Genomic DNA, 19,275 nt, shown 5'->3' with positions numbered 1-19,275 from the left:
GTACGCCTTTTCAGTGACGCCTGGGCTATTTATGACAGCTTTTGGTGGAGCTGCAGAGGATCAAACCAGCCTTCGGGCTGAATACCCAACATACATACTATTTTACACGTTCGGCCTGTTTATATGTTATCCTATCAAGGCCTAATGTTCAGTATGCAAGTTAATGCTAATCTCCATGAAAAGACCGAGTATAATTCTATTGTACTTATCCAAATACCTCCTAGTTTGTTGAATTTGATTTTGCAGCAAACGTGTGCCGGCTTCCGCCAGAATCTTCTTGGCTCTAGTAGTTCACAGATGATGTTTAATCTTGATCCATGAAGGTATGATGTCACTGTCACGGCATCTCTTCAAGAAGGTTAGCCTAGCGAGCGACTTAGATATTTTCTTTCTCAATTCACCGAACTTTCTAACCTTCAAGTACAAATCCTCTCCGTAGAGGTTACTAAGTAATGACCGCAGGTTTTCGTGGCTCATTGTATTAACGTAAATAAATAAATGAATACTGGATTAAAGCCATTATATTTATTTAATGAAGCCAAGCTTTCAGCCAAATTGCATTGGCCTTCATCAGGGCATGTTAAGTTCTGCTTCCGACAGTGAGCAAAGAAATTCAAAGAACGTGGAAGTTATGACCTACTATCCACGGCCTAGCCCTCTAATTGGACTCAAGGATCGTCGTGCTGTGATTCACCGCCCTCTGTCGATGGTTTCGTGAGTGTGTCCCGCTGTTCCATGGTGGTGTTATGCATGTATTTCTGCAGTAGAGGTCTCCATGTATTTGAGAACTTGAAGCCGTCTTCCTTATTGATGTTATTTGGGTGCAGCTCTATCTCTATGGCTTCCCTTACCAGTCGAGCATAGAAGTCTTTTACAGGCGCGATGACCTTCGCCTGGTCAAAGAGGATTTCATGGTGTGTACCGTTTGATGTTACGTCACCTTTTACTAATATACCTGTAGAGGAAATGCTTGCTTACATCAGACAATACCTGTCTGAGGAACTGACCAATCTGGCAGCAGTTTGTTTAAATTCTACCTACTTCTACTACAAAGGGGATTATTACAAACAGACTGAATGAGCAGTAATGGGTCACCTCTGTGACCAGTGGCTGCTAATATTTTTATGGAACACTGAGTCTGATGCATTAACTACAGCACCATTGAAACCTAAGTGCTTCTATCGTTACGTGGATGATACGTTTGCGGTCTGGCCACATGGAAGGAAAACAATAAATTAAATTTTGGAGTACCTAAATTTCATTAACAATAAGATCAAGTTCATAATGGAAGTAGAAAATGAAAGTAAATTACCTTTTCTTGATGTGCTATTATACAAGAAAAATGATGGTACACTAGGCCATGCAATGTACAAGAAACCTACACATCTGAAAGATACCATCATAAGTCCTCACATCACCACACCTGCCAAAAAGCAGCTCTCCTTCGAATGTTATTTACAAGGGCGAATAACGTTGCAGACGCTGATAACCACTCAAGTGCATTAAGAGAACTGACAACATCCATGAAGAAAAACGGCTATACGTGAGGAGACATAGCACGAACAGGAACCTAACAAGGATAGTACCAACCAGGAATACAGTAAAAAGAAGAAAGGATTCCTTCCTTACGTGGCAGGTATAACAGACAGAATAGGGTGCATTCTTAGGAAGTACAATATAATTCCAGTTTTCACCACAGACTGGACGCTCAAATCCCAGTTTCGACCATTCAAAGAAAAACCATATCTTGAAATACCGGGCCTGTATGAAGTTCCATGTGGTTGTGGTTGCTCATATATTGGCATGACAAAAAGGCTTGTCAGCACCAGGGTGAAAGAACACATCAAGTCGTTAAAGAATGTTACTCTTTCATCCTCTATGGAGAATGCCATAAGCCAGTCTGCCATAGCAGAACATTTCTACAGTACAGAGCATGAAATCCTCTATGACCAGGCAAAGGTATTTGTGCCCGTAAAAGACTTCTATGCTCGACTGGAAAGGGAACCCACAGAGATAGAGCTGCGCCCAAAATACATCAATAGGGAAGACGGCTTCAAGTTATCAAATACATGGAGACCTCTACTGCAGAAATACATGCATAACACCACCATGGAACAGCAGGATGCACTCGCTAAACCATCAACAGAGGGCGGTGAATCACAGCACGACGATCCTTGAGTCCAATTAGTGGGGTAGGCCGTGGATAGTACGGTCATGACTTCCACGTTTCTTTGAATTTCTTTGCTCACTGTCGGAAGCAGAACTTAACATGCCCTGATGAAGGCCAATGCAATTTGGCTGAAAGCTCGCTGTTATATAGTGGCTTTAATCCAGTATTCACTTATTTATTTGCATTAATACAATGAGCCACGAAAACCTACGTCATTGCTATTTTTCTTGTCGCATAAATTACCTCTTCCTTGCTTTTGGTTGTCTCATAAGATTCATCGAGTGTTATCCGCTGCGCATCATTCATGCAGTCAGGAAACTCCTCCTGTACGCAATTATTGGGATAAGAACAGACAGAAGAGAAATGGTCATCAATATCTTGAACACTTAAACTACAAGTCAACATTTGTTGGTTGAGAACGTTCCTTATAGGTTTTCTCCTTTGGAGAGGAACTAGAAACTGGAACAATTTCAGGAACTGTACAATGTTGAGACAAGGCAAATTTTAAAGCATGTGTGCACCTGTTGGCTTTCAATGGGCAGATGCTTATCCAGGTTGTTTGAACAGTGGCAGCCTTTGTGCAGCCTGCTTAATTATGAAATGAAGTCTTGTAAGAAAGGTAAGCGCATGTGTGCACCTGTTGGCTTTCAATGGGCAGATGCTTATCCAGGTTGTTTGAACACTGGCAGCCTTTGTCCAGCCTGCTCAATTATGAAGTGAAGTCTGGTAAGACAGGTAAGCTTGGAAGTATTCCAAAAGATGTAACAATCATCATTAGAGAGTATTGCCCCTTCAAGGAAAAGAACCAATGAATCACTAGTATCATGCTGCTGCTGCTGATGATGATAATAAGAGCAATACGTCTCTCTGCTTACCCAAATGTTTCAAATTTTATCACACAGTCAACATTTTCTTAATTGTACTGTAAAAAAATGGGGACTATCTTTGCCAGTCATATTTTGTCTTTCAGATAGCAGATTAATAATAATGTAACAATTTTAGATGTGAATACGTAAACAATTAATTTCATGCATGATTTGAAATAAATGAAAAAAGTTCAAAAACATGATAAATGTATCAGCCCCTTTCATACTTCAATGATAAAAATAAAAGAACTAAATGAGTTGAGGGCTGAGAGAGATAATTATAGTTCAAATGCAGTAAAAAAGAATAATTCATTTAGCTCAAAAAGTGAAGTTATAAAGCTTCAAAATATGGCTAAATTGCTCAGTTTAAAGCAGTTAACATTTTACAAATATGCCAATGTACAATGAGTTAAATTTGAAGCAAAGCAGGGAATCAAACTGGGACCAACCTAGTAGGAAGCTAATGCTAATTGATAGACAATGTTATTGACACATTCAATGTTTACTTGTTATTGTAACTGCTATCAACATATGAACACAGTAAAGGTTACTGTATGGATCTATTTACAGATATGGTCTTGGCACGATCTCAGTTTTAGACACACGATAAAAGATAGAATCCCATTATACATTCACTCAATCAACAGGTCTATAACTTATATTAAAAATATTAAACATTAGTGATTCTATTTTATATACAAATTGGGGATGAAGCAGCCAAAGTTACTCATTATACCAGTCCAGAAAAAGTAATGAAAATGACATAACAAGTAAAAAAAACAAAATCCACACCCTAAGTCCTGCATTTCTTTGTATAGCTTGACGTATTTGCTCATTTGCATCCTTAACATTTTCAGTAGATCCTACAACAGTGGTCACTATCCTATCAATGTCAATGTCTTGTTGTAAAACTTTCTCTGTAAATATTTCTTGCAATTCAGCTATGCGAACCACTTTGCTTTCAATTTGTTTCACTTCCTCAGTTAAGTTATTTAGTTCATTATACAACTGAGCATTTTCTGATTCAAACATTTGCAATTCTTCAGCTGAAAGTTGATCATCGTCTGTCAGAAATGACGATTCTGTTTCACTATTATTACAAGAAACTTTCTTAGGACTATCACCACTACCCATATTATCTGCTTTCATGTCATTTATGGAGCCGTTCAATATTTTGTAAGGAGATAACGAATTGCCAAGGGGTTGCTTACCAGACATACTGTCTAGCCGAGAAATTTTCTTGAATTCGATTGCTCTCTTGACTCGAATCGCTCTCTGTTCTGAGTATATCTTACACACAGCTTTTAAATAATTTTCTACTAATTCTAGCACAGCCTGTTGATGTTCTATTAATTGAGGTGAACCATCAAAGTGATGAGATTCTCTCTTGAAATCTTGAATCAAATGTGAGCATGTATTCATTATACGCTGGGCACCAGAGTCTATTTTATCCCGTTCAATATCAGACATCTGGGGCATATCTGGCAAATGACTAGCAAAATTCAAATAGGCTTTCCTATGCTCTAATAAGAAATCTCTCAGACGAGTTATTTGCCCCACGACTTCTTTAGCTTTTATAACAAAATCACTTTTCTGATGTCGAGTTCCTAGAATTCTGCTTTTATCAACATCACCGGAAACACCAAATGCTTTATTACGTGTCCTAATAGTCTTCACACAAGCTCTGAACAATGAGGTGATATCCATAATTAACAGGTACCCTGAAACAAAAAACATATTAGATATGTTTAGAACATAGTTTTACTAATGTAAAAAAGTCTGGAAAAGATTTAAGTGGAAGGTTGTCATCTATTCTATAATAATGTGACAATGAGGGTCAAGGGGGTATGGGCTGGTGGGGATCTAACAATGTGGGCATGGCCAACTACAAGCAGAACAACAGCCCTGGCTAATTGTTGAGGCATGGGAAGGGGAAGTTGGCTCTCTTTGAAGATGCTGGAAGTGGCTAGTAATGGAGAAACACCCAGAATGATCTGGAAGCAGAAACTGCGAGATGCCTTGTCTAGAATCTTCTGCTGGCCTATTTAAAAAACTAAGCTGGGGAACAGTTAGTTTTTCAGGAGTGAGTCAGTAAGATAACCTTGTACTCAGTGATATGGATTCCTGTATGTTGTAGAGTGAACTGCTCTGGGGAAGACACCCCTGGTTTGATAAGCCGTCAGTGAGAGCAGGAATTCAATGCACCAGAGTGCTGTACGGTCAACCAAACTAGCGAGTAAAAGCTGCGTGAAGTGGGAAAACTCATGCTGAAGAGCACCTGCAAACTATATAGTAACTGTAAATAGTTTTCTTTTATCAGCCCCCTCCTGTCACTTGACTAAACCCATGCCACAACCGCATGTGTGGAGTTCAACGATGTGCAGCGTTGTTTTTTTTTTTTTTTTTTTTTGCTAGGGGCTTTACGTCGCACCGACACAGATAGGTCTTATGGCGACGATGGGAGAGGAAAGGCCTAGGAGTTGGAAGGAAGCGGCCGTGGCCTTAATTAAGGTACAGCCCCAGCATTTGCCTGGTGTGAAAATGGGAAACCACGGAAAACCATCTTCAGGGCTGCCGATAGTGGGATTCGAACCTACTATCTCCCGGATGCAAGCTCACAGCCGCGCGCCTCTACGCGCACGGCCAACTCGCCATTGCAGCGTTGTAATGTCCTAAGTCTTGCAACAACGATGAAATATGATCACTTTGTCGGTATAATCTGAAAGGAAGCCACTGGCACAGTGATGTCCTTCTCCTCAAACTTAGTCCATTCCAGTACATAAAGTGTTCTGACCAACCTCTACACGCTTTAGTACCAAGACTTTGTGCAATTTCACGCACTTTAAACTGTATCATTTAGTGATTTGCAGCACTGCCATTGTCTCTTGCTTCCCTAACCAACTTCAGAACTTGTATGTCCACATTTTCATATTTTCCTTTCCTGATGATGCGGAAGGAATTAGTTGGCCTTTTCTGTTCCTAGTAATTTGTCTCTGCCAGTAACGAATGAATCGTACATGGCTGCACTTTGCATTTACAACTCATCTCTCCCTGTCCATTTTGTGGAGCGTATTATAACACATTCAACTCGAAGGATGCCATAAACCTTCTTCTCTTGCTTATTTTCATTCCTGGACACTCCCTAATTAGCACCACAAGCTACTGTGAGAGACACGGAGCTTAGAAGCTGGAAGGGCATTGAAAAATGTAGGGTAGGGGAGAGAGTAACCATGGCCAGTACACGGCTGGTGAAGAAGCGTGGGTTTTACCAATGAACAGAAATGTTGCACTTGCTGCCTGGACACTTGAAAGACATTTTTGATTTTTTATCCAATCCTTATTAAAATAATAAGTGGAGTGTTATAGGTGAGTAAATTTTGTGGTAATAATAGTAGTAGTAGTTATAATAATAATAATAATAATAATAATAATAATAATAATAATAATAATAATAATAATAATAATGGTACGCCTTAGTTATCGTGTGCAGACATTTGGATTTGATATCAATTAGGCTGCCTATGTCACGAAGTGGTTATAAAAACACTAACAGCCTAATAAATAAATACTATTTATTATCCAATCTAAAGATTGTTTTCTGATACCCAGAGCTCAATTTCAGGAAATAATGAGGAAATAATGCCTGATCACCCTAATCATACATATAGTGACAGTGTCCACCATTATATTGTAAGGACCGGGCAAGTTGGCCATGCGGTTAGGAGCGTGCAGCTGTGAGCTTGCATCCGGGATATAGTGGGTTCGAATCCCACTGTCGGCAGCCTTGAAGATGGTTTTCCGTGGTTTCCCATTTTCACATCAGGCAAATGCTTAATTGAAGTCATGGCCGCTTCCTTCCCATCCCTAGGCCTTTCCTATCCCATTGTTGCCATAAGAACTACCTGTGTTGGTGCGACGTAAAACAAATAGCAAGAAAAAATATATATATTGTAAGGCCTTGGGAGGAGCAAGTTAGCCTGGCCCCAGCCCTGAGTGACATCACCGAGTTACAACCCTGCCGTTCAATGCACAGCAACCCAATCAGGAAGGAACAGGCACGCAAGACCAGACTTCTCTGCCACAACTCAGTTATCTCAATAAAGGCCTTCCAATGATGAGAGAAAGAACTAGGACTTCTCTGCCACAACTCAGTTATCTCAATAAAGGCCTTCCAATGGTGAGCGAAAGAACTAGGAGTTGAACCCAGATCATTTGGAATCAAGGACTCTGGAGAATTCTCCTTTTATGAAGATGAAGTATCTGGAGGAGCTCACCTCCCTATTTAAGGTGGGCTGGGCAAGCTCAAGCAGTACAGTTTGAGTAGAGGAGTGCTGCATTGAAGCACTAGGTTAGTCAGTGGACAGTAACAGCTGAGTGCTCTCAGTGCTCTGTGTGTGCTAACAGCGAGTATGGCTCAGTCTGAGTTGAGGAGTGCTGTCTGTCTGTGTCAGTCTCTGTGTGAAAATGAGCAGTGCAGTGAAACAAGTGCAGTTCTGCCTGTGGTCAAGGAGAAGAGTCTCTTGTGTCCAGTTTCTGTAAACTAAGACTGTCATGGATGTACGGTCAGTGTACAACATACAGGATTTTGAGACTCTATTGTGCACAAGCTGTGAACTAGGTGGTTGTGATAGCGTACTGCGAGAATAACTGTGGAACTGACTTAAGAGTACAGGTGACAGTAGTAGAAGAGTGTGTAATGTGTTTGATTTAGTTTGTAATTATCAGAGTGAACAACCAGTGTGACTGTGCAGAGAGAGCATAAACTGGTGTACTGTGTAGTGTAAGTTATGGTCATGGTGTCTGTGTAGTGTGTAAGCAATTAGTAGTAATATATCGTAGTCTTAGTCGAGACCTTGGAAACAGTTAGGGCATCCCTCAAAAGTGAAGTGCAGTTCTTGGGGTTCTTGTCCTGGGAGAACTGTGAAAAGTGAGCAACCAGCAAGGAAGATTGCAACCATAAATATCTGTCAGAATGCTGTCTGCTCACGTAGCGATACGTGTTTTCAAGCACGGTGCTCTGAAGCCAATCACATATGAATACATGTTGGTGCAGCTCTATCTTCTAATCCCATTTAATGGTTAGTGGGGAACTACTTGCAGATTATTGTTGATGTACCTAAAAGGTAGAAAATTACGCTTCTTTTAGTACGGGTTTGCCTCATTTCAGAGCATCAATGGCATTTGTTTTCACCTTCGAATATCTCGTATGTATCCAACAATGCTAGTAAACAAAAATAGCAGCATCGGTAAACAGTGGATTGACTCCTGGTGATATTATACGTGAATTTTACGCTGATAATTTAGATGTTCCCAGTGATTGCAGGGAGAGTGAAGATGAATTGTTTAATGATAATTCTAGTGCTAGTGTCGTGCATTTAAGTGGAAGTGATGCTGTGAATGACACGTTTACTGCACCATGCAAGCAGCCAGAACAACAACCTGTTGCTTCAGATAGCTAAGATGATCTAGATGTAAGTACTGTTGATAATATTCTCCCTATTTCTGGCAGTGAGTGGTCTGAACAGGATATTATACCAGTTTTGGAGCCTTTCTCGGGGACGCCTGTCGTTAAAATTTTGCCGAGTGAACCGGAAAATATAGGTTGTGTTGTCAAGTTGTTCACTGGTGATGATTTGTTGGAGTATATGGTAGAGGAATCAAACAGATATCATTACCAGAATGAATCGAAATACAAAATTTCACCAAAAACTTTAAAGTGGACAGATATAACTGTGAATGAACTCACAAGTTCTTGGGACTGTTACTTTTAATGGGACAAGTACATAACGACTCAATTAATGATTACTGAACCACAGATCCCCTGACTGAGATACCAATATTTTCCAAGACGATAAGTAGGAATAGATTTAGACAAATATGGCAAGTATGGCATTTTAGTAACAATGAAGAGCAACCAGAAAATTCCAGTAGATTATACAAAATCAAGTATGTTCTAAATTACTTGCTACAGAAATTTCAGACGGTTTATAAACCTAAACAGCAGCTGTCACTTGATGAGGGTATGATTCCTTGGAGAGGGCGACCTTCCTTTCGAACATATAATCCAGCAAAACTGGTAAAATATGGCCTTCTTGTCTGAATGTTGTGTGAATCAGTCAGTGGGTATATTTGCAAATTTGAAATATATTCCGGGCAAGGGGAAAAATTGGAGATACTATATAGTCCGTGATGGGAACTAGTCTCAATTTCTGGCATCATGTGTATGTATGTTGGGTATTCAACCCGAAGGCTGGTTGGATCTGTTGTTTATAAGTTTCATTTCCGTATTGATAGATATTACTTACAAAAAACAATATGTATATGAGTTTCCACCTTATCAATACAAATTTATTTTACATTAAGCAAGTAAATATAGTCAAGACTAGTTTCGACCCCTAGGGGGTCATCCTCAGTTGACAAGCGTTAAAAATGTATTGTTTACAAAAACATCACATTTAGTGGTAAAAGCTTAAATTAATTTGAACCGATCATTAATGTTGGTATGTCTGGTACATGATTGACTAGTGTGCATCATCCATGAAGACACATATTTTGCTACTACCATCCAATTTTTAGGTTATATAATGTGGAATATACATGCATTTATGCAACTCAACAGTGGCAAATTTAACAATGTACATTTAAAGTTGGTTCATAAATTACACATTGGCTATTGATTAGGACGTTGGTTTGAACACTTTTGACTAGAATGTCAATGTAACACCTTGCTGGCATATATCTTAGATGCTAAAATCAGTTTGTAAAATCTGTTACTCTTGATTGAGTCTTAGTATAAAGTTAAAATTTTAAATGAAAGCTATTTGCTTGGTATAGGCATTAAATAATGCTGTTAAATGGACGTAGTGGTAAGAGCTTAAATTGATTTAAACCGATCATTAATGTTGGTTTGTCTGGTACATGATTGACTAGTGTGCATGATCCATGAAAACACATTATTTTACATGCTACCACCATCCAATTTTTAGGTTATACAATGTGGAATATACACACATTTGTGCAACTCAATAGTGGCAAGTTTAACTATGTACATTTAAAGTTGGTTCACAAATTACACAAATTGGCTATTGGTTAGGACATTGGTTTGAACACTTTTGACTAGAATATCGATGCAACACCTTACTGGCATATATCTAAGATGCTAAAATCAGTTTGTAAAGCCTGTTACTCTTGATTGAGTCTTAGTATAAGGTTAAAATTTTAAATGAAAACTATTTACTTAGCATAGGCATTAAATAATGCTGTCAAAATGGACATCTAGTTAAAACAGTGGTATATGTATGTCATATATGCCTGGTTAAAAACACATTACATTAATGTTATTGATATATGGTGCAACATGTACATTGTTTTTGGAACAAATGGGGTTGACGAATTTTTCATAACAGTCTTAGATATAGTGTTCTAATAAAATAGATGCGTAAAAATATTTGTATGTACAAAACAGTTAGCATTTAAATAATCCGCTGTAGATCGGGTAATGCTTAGATATATATCTGGAGATATATTAGGCAGCTACTAATGTTGGAGTTATTAGAAATATTAATGGAGCATGTTTTCCATCCGTATGTCGTGATGTTTCTGGCTGGTGACATTTGTCAGAATGTGTTGAAATTATGCGTCTTGATGCACGTTGATTTTATCGTGGAAGCGTATATGTTGTAAAAACAAGGTACAGTATGTAAGGTGTTGGAACCGTGCGTTCTTTGTAGCTCTTTGAGCTCTTTGCACGATAAAATCAACGTGCATCAAGACGCATAATTTCAACACATTCTGACAAATGTCACCAGCCAGAAACATCACGACATACGGATGGAAAACATGCTCCATTAATATTTCTAATAACTCCAACATTAGTAGCTGCCTAATATATCTCCAGATATATATCTAAGCATTACCCGATCTACAGCGGATTATTTAAATGCTAACTGTTTTGTACATACAAATATTTTTACGCATCTATTTTATTAGAACACTATATCTAAGACTGTTATGAAAAAATTCGTCAACCCCATTTGTTCCAAAAACAATGTACATGTTGCACCATATATCAATAACATTAATGTAATGTGTTTTTAACCAGGCATATATGACATACATATACCACTGTTTTAACTAGATGTCCATTTTGACAGCATTATTTAATGCCTATGCTAAGTAAATAGTTTTCATTTAAAATTTTAACCTTATACTAAGACTCAATCAAGAGTAACAGGCTTTACAAACTGATTTTAGCATCTTAGATATATGCCAGTAAGGTGTTGCATCGATATTCTAGTCAAAAGTGTTCAAACCAATGTCCTAACCAATAGCCAATTTGTGTAATTTGTGAACCAACTTTAAATGTACATAGTTAAACTTGCCACTATTGAGTTGCACAAATGTGTGTATATTCCACATTGTATAACCTAAAAATTGGATGGTGGTAGCATGTAAAATAATGTGTTTTCATGGATCATGCACACTAGTCAATCATGTACCAGACAAACCAACATTAATGATCGGTTTAAATCAATTTAAGCTCTTACCACTACGTCCATTTAACAGCATTATTTAATGCCTATACCAAGCAAATAGCTTTCATTTAAAATTTTAACTTTATACTAAGACTCAATCAAGAGTAACAGATTTTACAAACTGATTTTAGCATCTAAGATATATGCCAGCAAGGTGTTACATTGACATTCTAGTCAAAAGTGTTCAAACCAACGTCCTAATCAATAGCCAATGTGTAATTTATGAACCAACTTTAAATGTACATTGTTAAATTTGCCACTGTTGAGTTGCATAAATGCATGTATATTCCACATTATATAACCTAAAAATTGGATGGTAGTAGCAAAATATGTGTCTTCATGGATGATGCACACTAGTCAATCATGTACCAGACATACCAACATTAATGATCGGTTCAAATTAATTTAAGCTTTTACCACTAAATGTGATGTTTTTGTAAACAATACATTTTTAACGCTTGTCAACTGAGGATGACCCCCTAGGGGTCGAAACTAGTCTTGACTATATTTACTTGCTTAATGTAAAATAAATTTGTATTGATAAGGTGGAAACTCATATACATATTGTTTTTTGTAGGCTGGTTGGATCCTCAACAGGTTCACCATTAGCTGCAGATGGCCTAGGTGTCACTGAAAAGGCGTACTAGGGGAGTGAGGCAGTTTCCCATTGCTTTCCTCACTGAGCCAGAAGTTGCTATTGCACATCAGTCTGCCAAGCCCACTGAAATGCCTGCACCAACCGACCCTATGAGCGACATTTTTACACCATTCGGAGCAGAGACTGGCTGCATAAGGAATGGCATTACTAGCATCACTCATACCTCAGCCACGTTCATATTGCCAAAGCCAAGGAAAAGACTGAGACAGGTCAATGAAAGTAACAATTTTATTCTAGCCCATACCAGAAAACATAGCGCACTGTAAACACTACATCTTGCCAGCAAAGGCATATCATGTGTATATGGACAATTATTACAATAGTGTCCATATTGCTGAGGTGCTCCTGAAGCATGGTACTTGAGTATGTGGAACAATTAGGTTGAATAGGGGCTTTGCTCAGAGTCTAAAATCTGTAAAACTGAAAAACGAGAAAGACGGAATTTTAGAGAAAGAAGGATGTACTTGTTCGGGTATGGAAGGACAAGCAAGATGTGTGAATGACAACAATAATACATTCATCAGCTGGTAAAGATGACAGATCTGGAAAACCAATTGAGGAGCTGGAATCCGTTGTTGTTTATAACCAGTTCATGAAGGGAGTAGATCGTGCAGATCAGTACCTCTCTTACTGTCCAATGCTTAGGAAGACAGTGAAGTGGACAGAGAGATCTGTCACGTACCTTCTAAACTGTGATTTATTTAATTCATTTAGAGTGTTTAGAGAGGTAAATCCACAGCTAAAAATGCCGTACAGTGTACCTGCACGCTGTTGATAAGGAATGGTTGAGTGACAGTGCTACCCCACAAACTGACCCTGACACTCAGGAACAACCAACTGGACCTCCAACTAAAAGAGCACCAAGGCAAGACCCCCCAGGCAAACTTTCAGGAGATATGAGGAAACGTATCATGGACAAAATCGTGAGTACAGGTGTGAAGAAAATTCCCCCGAGACCCTGTAGAATTTGTGCCGCAAAGCTGAGGAGCGAACAAGCTTCAACTGCAAGTTCTGTGAGGTGCCACTGCACAGAGGAGCATGTTTCAAGAGGTACCACACCTTGAAGAACTACTAAAAAGGTCAGTGGGAAGATATGATAAGTTTCAGTGCATTCTCATTACAGGTTTAGGAATTGCAATAATTTGAATGATACCCTGCAACAACTCCATGCCTCTGCCAAAACCTTCTGGCCACATGGGCCAGTTACACGTCAGATGGGCCGAACAGCAATGTGTTAATGGCAAGACTGAAGAACTAAAAGAATACATGGAAAAGGACATTGCATTGTTTGGAACCAAGTGGAAAGAAAAGGGACATAAGGGAGTGAGGATGGGGATTCAGTTGTTTGGGAGTGGAGGTGCAAACTGCAACAATAGATTGTTTTATTGTGAGGGAGGACCTGGTACAGTACATAGAGAAGGTCTACCAGGTAAATGACAGAATCGTGAAAATCAGACTTAGCTTAGATGGTGGAGTGCAAGATTTTACCAAGTGTATGAACATCAGACAGGAAATCTCGAAGAGAGTCTAGAGGAGTTTTTGGAGGAACTCGAGAGGTGCACTGAAGATAAAAATAGTGGTGATAACGTTGACCAGCCAACTTCCTCTTTCATTCCTTTGTCACCAGTCCAAATTCTCCTACTATATTACCTTCTCTTCCTTAGTCTGCCACTGCATTCCAGTCTCCCAATCAAAATTAGATTCTCATCATCTTTTACATGTTACATTAAATCTATCTCTTCATACATTCTATTGATTTCATCACCACTCGCTGAACTAATACCATATAGACCTGTGCTATTGTGGTGGGCATGGGCTTGGTGTCTATCTTGACAACAATAATCTGTTCACTATGCTGGTGTCTGCCTTGGTAGCACAACGTTTAGCACAATTAGCTGCTATCCTCGGTGGCCCGGGTTTGATTCCCAGAACTGCTAGAAATTTAAGACTGGCAGGAGGGCTGGTATGTGTTTAAAATGGTACCAAGTTTGTTTAAAGACTTATTATACCTTACAACTAAGTTTTGAACACCCTCTTCACAGAAACTTGCCGCCTGCTCTGATAACTATGATCTTGTGCAGGGACAGAGTCTGTTTGGCCTTCACCTTTACAGGCGAATGTGTGTGTCTCCATTCCATGCTCTGTCGATTTGGGCACAATATGAAAAATCCATGTTTCATCTCCCGTTACGATCTGACTCAACACGTCGTCACCTTCTTCAGCTTAACGAGTCAAGAATGTCACCATACACTCAAATCTTATGTTTTTGTGGCCCTTCGTTAGGGTTTAGGGACCCAACAGGAGCACAGTTTCCTAAAGTTTAGGTTTTCAGAAACAACGGGGCGGGCGAGCCTGTAATCTTGAACATTTGAGCAAGCACAGAACAGAACCGTACAGGTTAGCAACAGAGTTGCAATTGAGCACCGTTGTTCCTGAGGCATGTCGGCACACGACGCACACGTTTGTTGCGACGTTAACATGCGCACAAACCACTAGTGTCTACCACAAAACGGCCTTTACTTAAAAAGGACGCCTCATATTAGCTTACTTGCAGCCCTATTTTCTTATGCATTATTGAACTAACTCCTGCATTTCCCCTGTTTGATTCTGTGTTGATAATTCTGTAGATGCCTGACTAAAAATCTTGCTCTTTCTGCAAATGTACTTCACTTGTACAAACTTCAGTATATCTAATCTATCCATTTCCCCTTTCAGATTCTCTAACCTACCACAAATATTCAGAACTTCTAATTTTCAATCCTCCAACTCGCAGAATGTTGGTATTCATCTTCCTGATGACTGCCCTCTCTCATGTTGTCCCCACCCAGAGATCCAAATGTGGGAGTATTTTAACTCCAAAATATTTTATCCGGAAGAAAGCTATCATCAGTAAATCATACATACAGAGTGAGGCATGTCATTGGGGAGTTAGTTACGGCTGTAGTTTCCCGCTCCTTTAAGCCATATAGCAGTATCAACATAGCTAAGCCATGTTAAATATTATTACAAGGCCATATCAGTCAATCATCTAGACTGCTGCCCTTGCAAATTCTGAAAGACGGCTATCCCCACTTTTGATGAACAATTCTGTATGTCTCTCGACAAATACCCATTTGATATGGTTACACCTATGACTCGGCTACCTGCGTCATTGGGACACACAGGCTTCCCCACCGTGGCAAGGTCACATGGTTCACAGGGGGGGGGGTCCATTGTTGTTCACGTCCATAGGTTTAACCTTGAAGTACCCTACACATTATCTCCGGATGATGAATGCGAGCAACAGCGAACAGGCGACCAGACATATTTCTCTCCTGGTCAAGATACAATCATCATCCAAAGGCCCTTTTCAGGGCCAAAATATTACTACTAGAAGATTGGGATCTACTGTCCGTATTTGTCAATTTAATATAGAAGGCATTAGCTGATCCAAAAGTGAAGTGCTGTCGAAACTGCTACTTTCTTATGAAGTTAGTAATTATCCAAGAAACTCGTGCTGCAGATGATCAGCAGTTGAGGACTAGAGGAAAGATTTCAGGATATGATCTTCTGGGAGCTACCTATCATCAAGCATATGGTAATGCCACCTACGTGCTCCACCACAGACCATGCTTAACTTGTCTCTTCTAGTATAAGCGAGGATATTTACACTGTTGTTAATCGAATAGGTGACACTGGAGTCTCAAATATCTATAAAACACCCAATGTCAAGTGGCCTAATCAAGTTTTAGACGTGCGTCCACTGGGCGAGTTGGCTGTGCGGTTAGAGGCACGTGGCTGTGAGCTTGCATCTGGGGGATAATGGGTTCAAATCCCACTGCCGGCAGCCCTGAATATGGTTTTCTGTGGTTTCCCCTTTTCACACCTGGCAAATGCTGGGGCTGTACCTTAATTAAGGCCACAGCCACTTCTTTCCGACTCCTAGGCCTTTCCTGTCCCATCGTTGCCATAAGACCTGTCTGTGTCGGTGCAATGTAAAGCCACTAGCAAAAAAAGAAAATCAAGATGTGCATCCACACCAAGTAGGAGACTTCAATAGTCATCACCAGGAATGGAATTATAGAACCAACGATGACAATGGAGAGGCGCTAATGAGTTTGATAGAAAGTTATGACCTTTTCCAGGTTTTCAATTAAGGATCTTTTAGATCTGCAGCATGGAAATTATACTGCCCTGAACTATGCTTCGTGTCTAGAAACCAAGATGATAAATCCTTACCAATCATCCGGAAAGTGCTCATTGACTTTCCTCATAGTCGACACTGGCCAGTCTTGTACGAGCTTGGCATCCAGATTCCTCTAGTTTCAACTACCTCATGACCGCACTGGATTTTCAATAAAGCTAACTGGTTTGCCACTACAGAAGACCTCGACAAGTGTTTGCCAAGGATTCCTTCGACAAGTACAAGATATGATTGATTCGTGGGAGCTGTGATATCTACAGCAAAATAGTACATCCCTAGGGGCTTCAGTAAAGAGTATATCCCTGGATGGAATGAAGAAAGATAATCTTTATCAACAATTCATTGATTGTGGTGATCACGAAATTGCAGATTAACTTCTGCAAGAAGACAAAAGTGGATTTTGAAAGTTAAAGCTCTTGACTTTAGAAAATCCAGCCAAGAAGCTCGGTCCCTTCTGAGAAAGCTGGGGGATGGTAAGCCCATTACACGAATGAGTTCAGAAATTCACCCACACAAAATTGAGTCTCACAGTCATGACTTTTAAAAGTAGCCAGGATTTAAAAAATCAGAAAAAGCGTACAGAAGAATCTGAAAATTCTGAAAGATAGTGTCCCAGATACATCGCAGTACTCCACAACTTTTACAGCAAATAAGATAACTGCTGCAATTGCTGATATCAAACCAGGCAAAGCACCAGGTGTGGATGGTATTCACCTGGAATTTATCATTCATTGTGGGGATAGATCAGAGTATGGTTGCCCAACTCCACAAAAATCCTAAAGAGTGGGTACTACCAAAGTTATTACAAAAAAGCAAATATTATAGCCATCTTGAAGAAAGGCAACGTCCTGCTTTGTGTGACATAAATTACTAGAAAGGATCCTCCTCTACTGATTTTGCCAAGAGATACTCAAGAAAATCACAGTGGAGCAGGCAGGATTCAAACCACACAGAAGCACTACAGACCAAATAATGTCTCTTACAATTTACATAAAAGCAGGCTATCAAAGAAACCAGAAGACATCAGTGGCTTTTATTGATCTGACAGCAGCCTAAGAGACAGTCTGGAAGGATGGCCTACTCTTCAAGTTTCTGGAAGTTATACCATGTAAAATTACTGGCTGGCTTTTGAATAACATGCTGTCATAAGATTTTTCCAAGTACATATGAGGAATACTGTGAGCACCAAAAGATCATTAAATAATGGACTTCCTCAAGGATTTGTTATTGCTCCAATCTTATTTAGCTTATATATATCTCAGATATGCCTGCCACACTTTCAAGTAAATTTGGTTATGTTGATGATACGGTGCCTGCTACTGGAGATACAACATTCAAGAAATCCGAGATGATCCTAATGGATGACCTTAAAAAATTCATACAATACTTTAAGTTGTGGAGACTTACACCTAATGCCAACAAAACAGAAGTGTGTTGCTTCCATCTGAACAGCAAGATGGCTAATAAACAAATGCAGGTGTATATTCAAAATCAATTATTGTGACAACAGATTCCCTAATACCTAGGTGTCACCTTAGATAGAACACTCTCCTTTAGACAACACCTTTGTAACATCCAATCCAAAGTAAGAACTTGCAACAATGTAATCCAAAAATTATGTGGTACAACTTGGGGGTTTAACGGCAACTTTACTTTGACGCACAGCTTTGCAACTTGTGTTTTCGGCTGCCAAGTACTGTCCTCCTGTTTGGTTGAATAGTCCTCACATCAACCTAACAGGTACGCAGATCAACACCACAATGCGTCTACCTATCCTCAGCCATATCTCTCCACCAGATCTTCAATGTAAAAACGCTCTCCTCAGGGACTTCATGAGAGTAATTAATAACCCTCAATTACCAATGTATGGCAACATCACTGACATCCATCTGAATCGTCTACGGTCTCAAAATCAAGAAGAGCTGCAATAGAATTGAAATACCAATATAACTAAAGAATGGATGGCAAGGAAGACAAGATACTAGGCCTGAGTCAACTCTGCCATGCCTTGGTTCATCACTGCAACCAGGATTTGAGCTTCCTCGGAAAACCTGGTCTACTCTCAACAGGATACAATTGGGCCATGGTAACTGCACAGATTTCCACTATAAATGGAAAAGAACCTTCACACCGAGCTGCAATTGTGGTACCTCAAAGCTGACCATCCAGCACATCACCAAGTGTCCATAAATAAAGTACAATGGCAACATCAGTGATTTTGCTCATGTGCTTCCAGAGACATATATAAACAACCTAGACATAAAGACATAAAGATATAGTTTGTTTTCTAAAATTGTGTACGTATGTATTGTATCTGTAAAGCCCTACGCTAAATAAACAGGGGAGGATAGCCACATAATAAAGCATAATGGACCTTGTTAAAGAAAGTAATTCATTAATTTTGTAAGCATGTTCATTTATTGACAAGACTAAATTGTTTATCCATCATTTGGTATTTATAAGATAAATCATACATCAAAACAAGTATAATCCCTGAAAAATTGCTAGTGGTAAGAAATTCCATATAAATATTTTTGTAGAAAACCAAAATCTAAATGGACTTGGTGGACTCCATTCTTTAATAAGACTAACAGTTCAGGCAGCGTATTCATTTTTAAGGGTCCCAGATGCACAATGTTTCCTCACTTCCTCTACTTAATTCAAATCTACCTGCTCCCCTTGAAAGATAACAGAATTACTCTCATGAGCAACTGAATTAGAGATAGCTGCCGTAGTGGAGAAATGGCATAGTTCTTGGCCCGGTGAATATATTAGGAGAGCATGGTATGTAACAGCGAGGTTATCAGAACTTGTACGGGCTGTACAAGTAACAGTTGATTTCAAGGTGGATAAGACACAAGACC

General features: G+C 39.4%; 1 protein-coding gene across 1 annotated transcript in view; it reads right to left on the bottom strand.

Moving 5' to 3' along the window:
* Positions 1 to 3,375: 3,375 nt before the first annotated feature.
* Positions 3,376 to 19,275, bottom strand: part of Syx18 (syntaxin 18) — a 61,499-nt gene continuing 45,599 nt past the window's right edge. The window contains exon 2 of the mRNA XM_067154103.2: positions 3,376 to 4,757. Coding sequence (XP_067010204.1) covers positions 3,760 to 4,743 — 984 coding nt within the window. The 5' untranslated portion in view covers positions 4,744 to 4,757 and the 3' untranslated portion in view covers positions 3,376 to 3,759. The remainder of the gene's footprint in view (positions 4,758 to 19,275) is intronic.

The sequence above is a fragment of the Anabrus simplex genome, chromosome 1 (genome assembly GCF_040414725.1).
Source record: "Anabrus simplex isolate iqAnaSimp1 chromosome 1, ASM4041472v1, whole genome shotgun sequence".
Taxonomy (NCBI): domain Eukaryota; kingdom Metazoa; phylum Arthropoda; class Insecta; order Orthoptera; family Tettigoniidae; genus Anabrus; species Anabrus simplex.
Note: the sequence above shows the minus strand (reverse complement) of the source record. Positions and strands in the feature narration are given on the sequence as shown.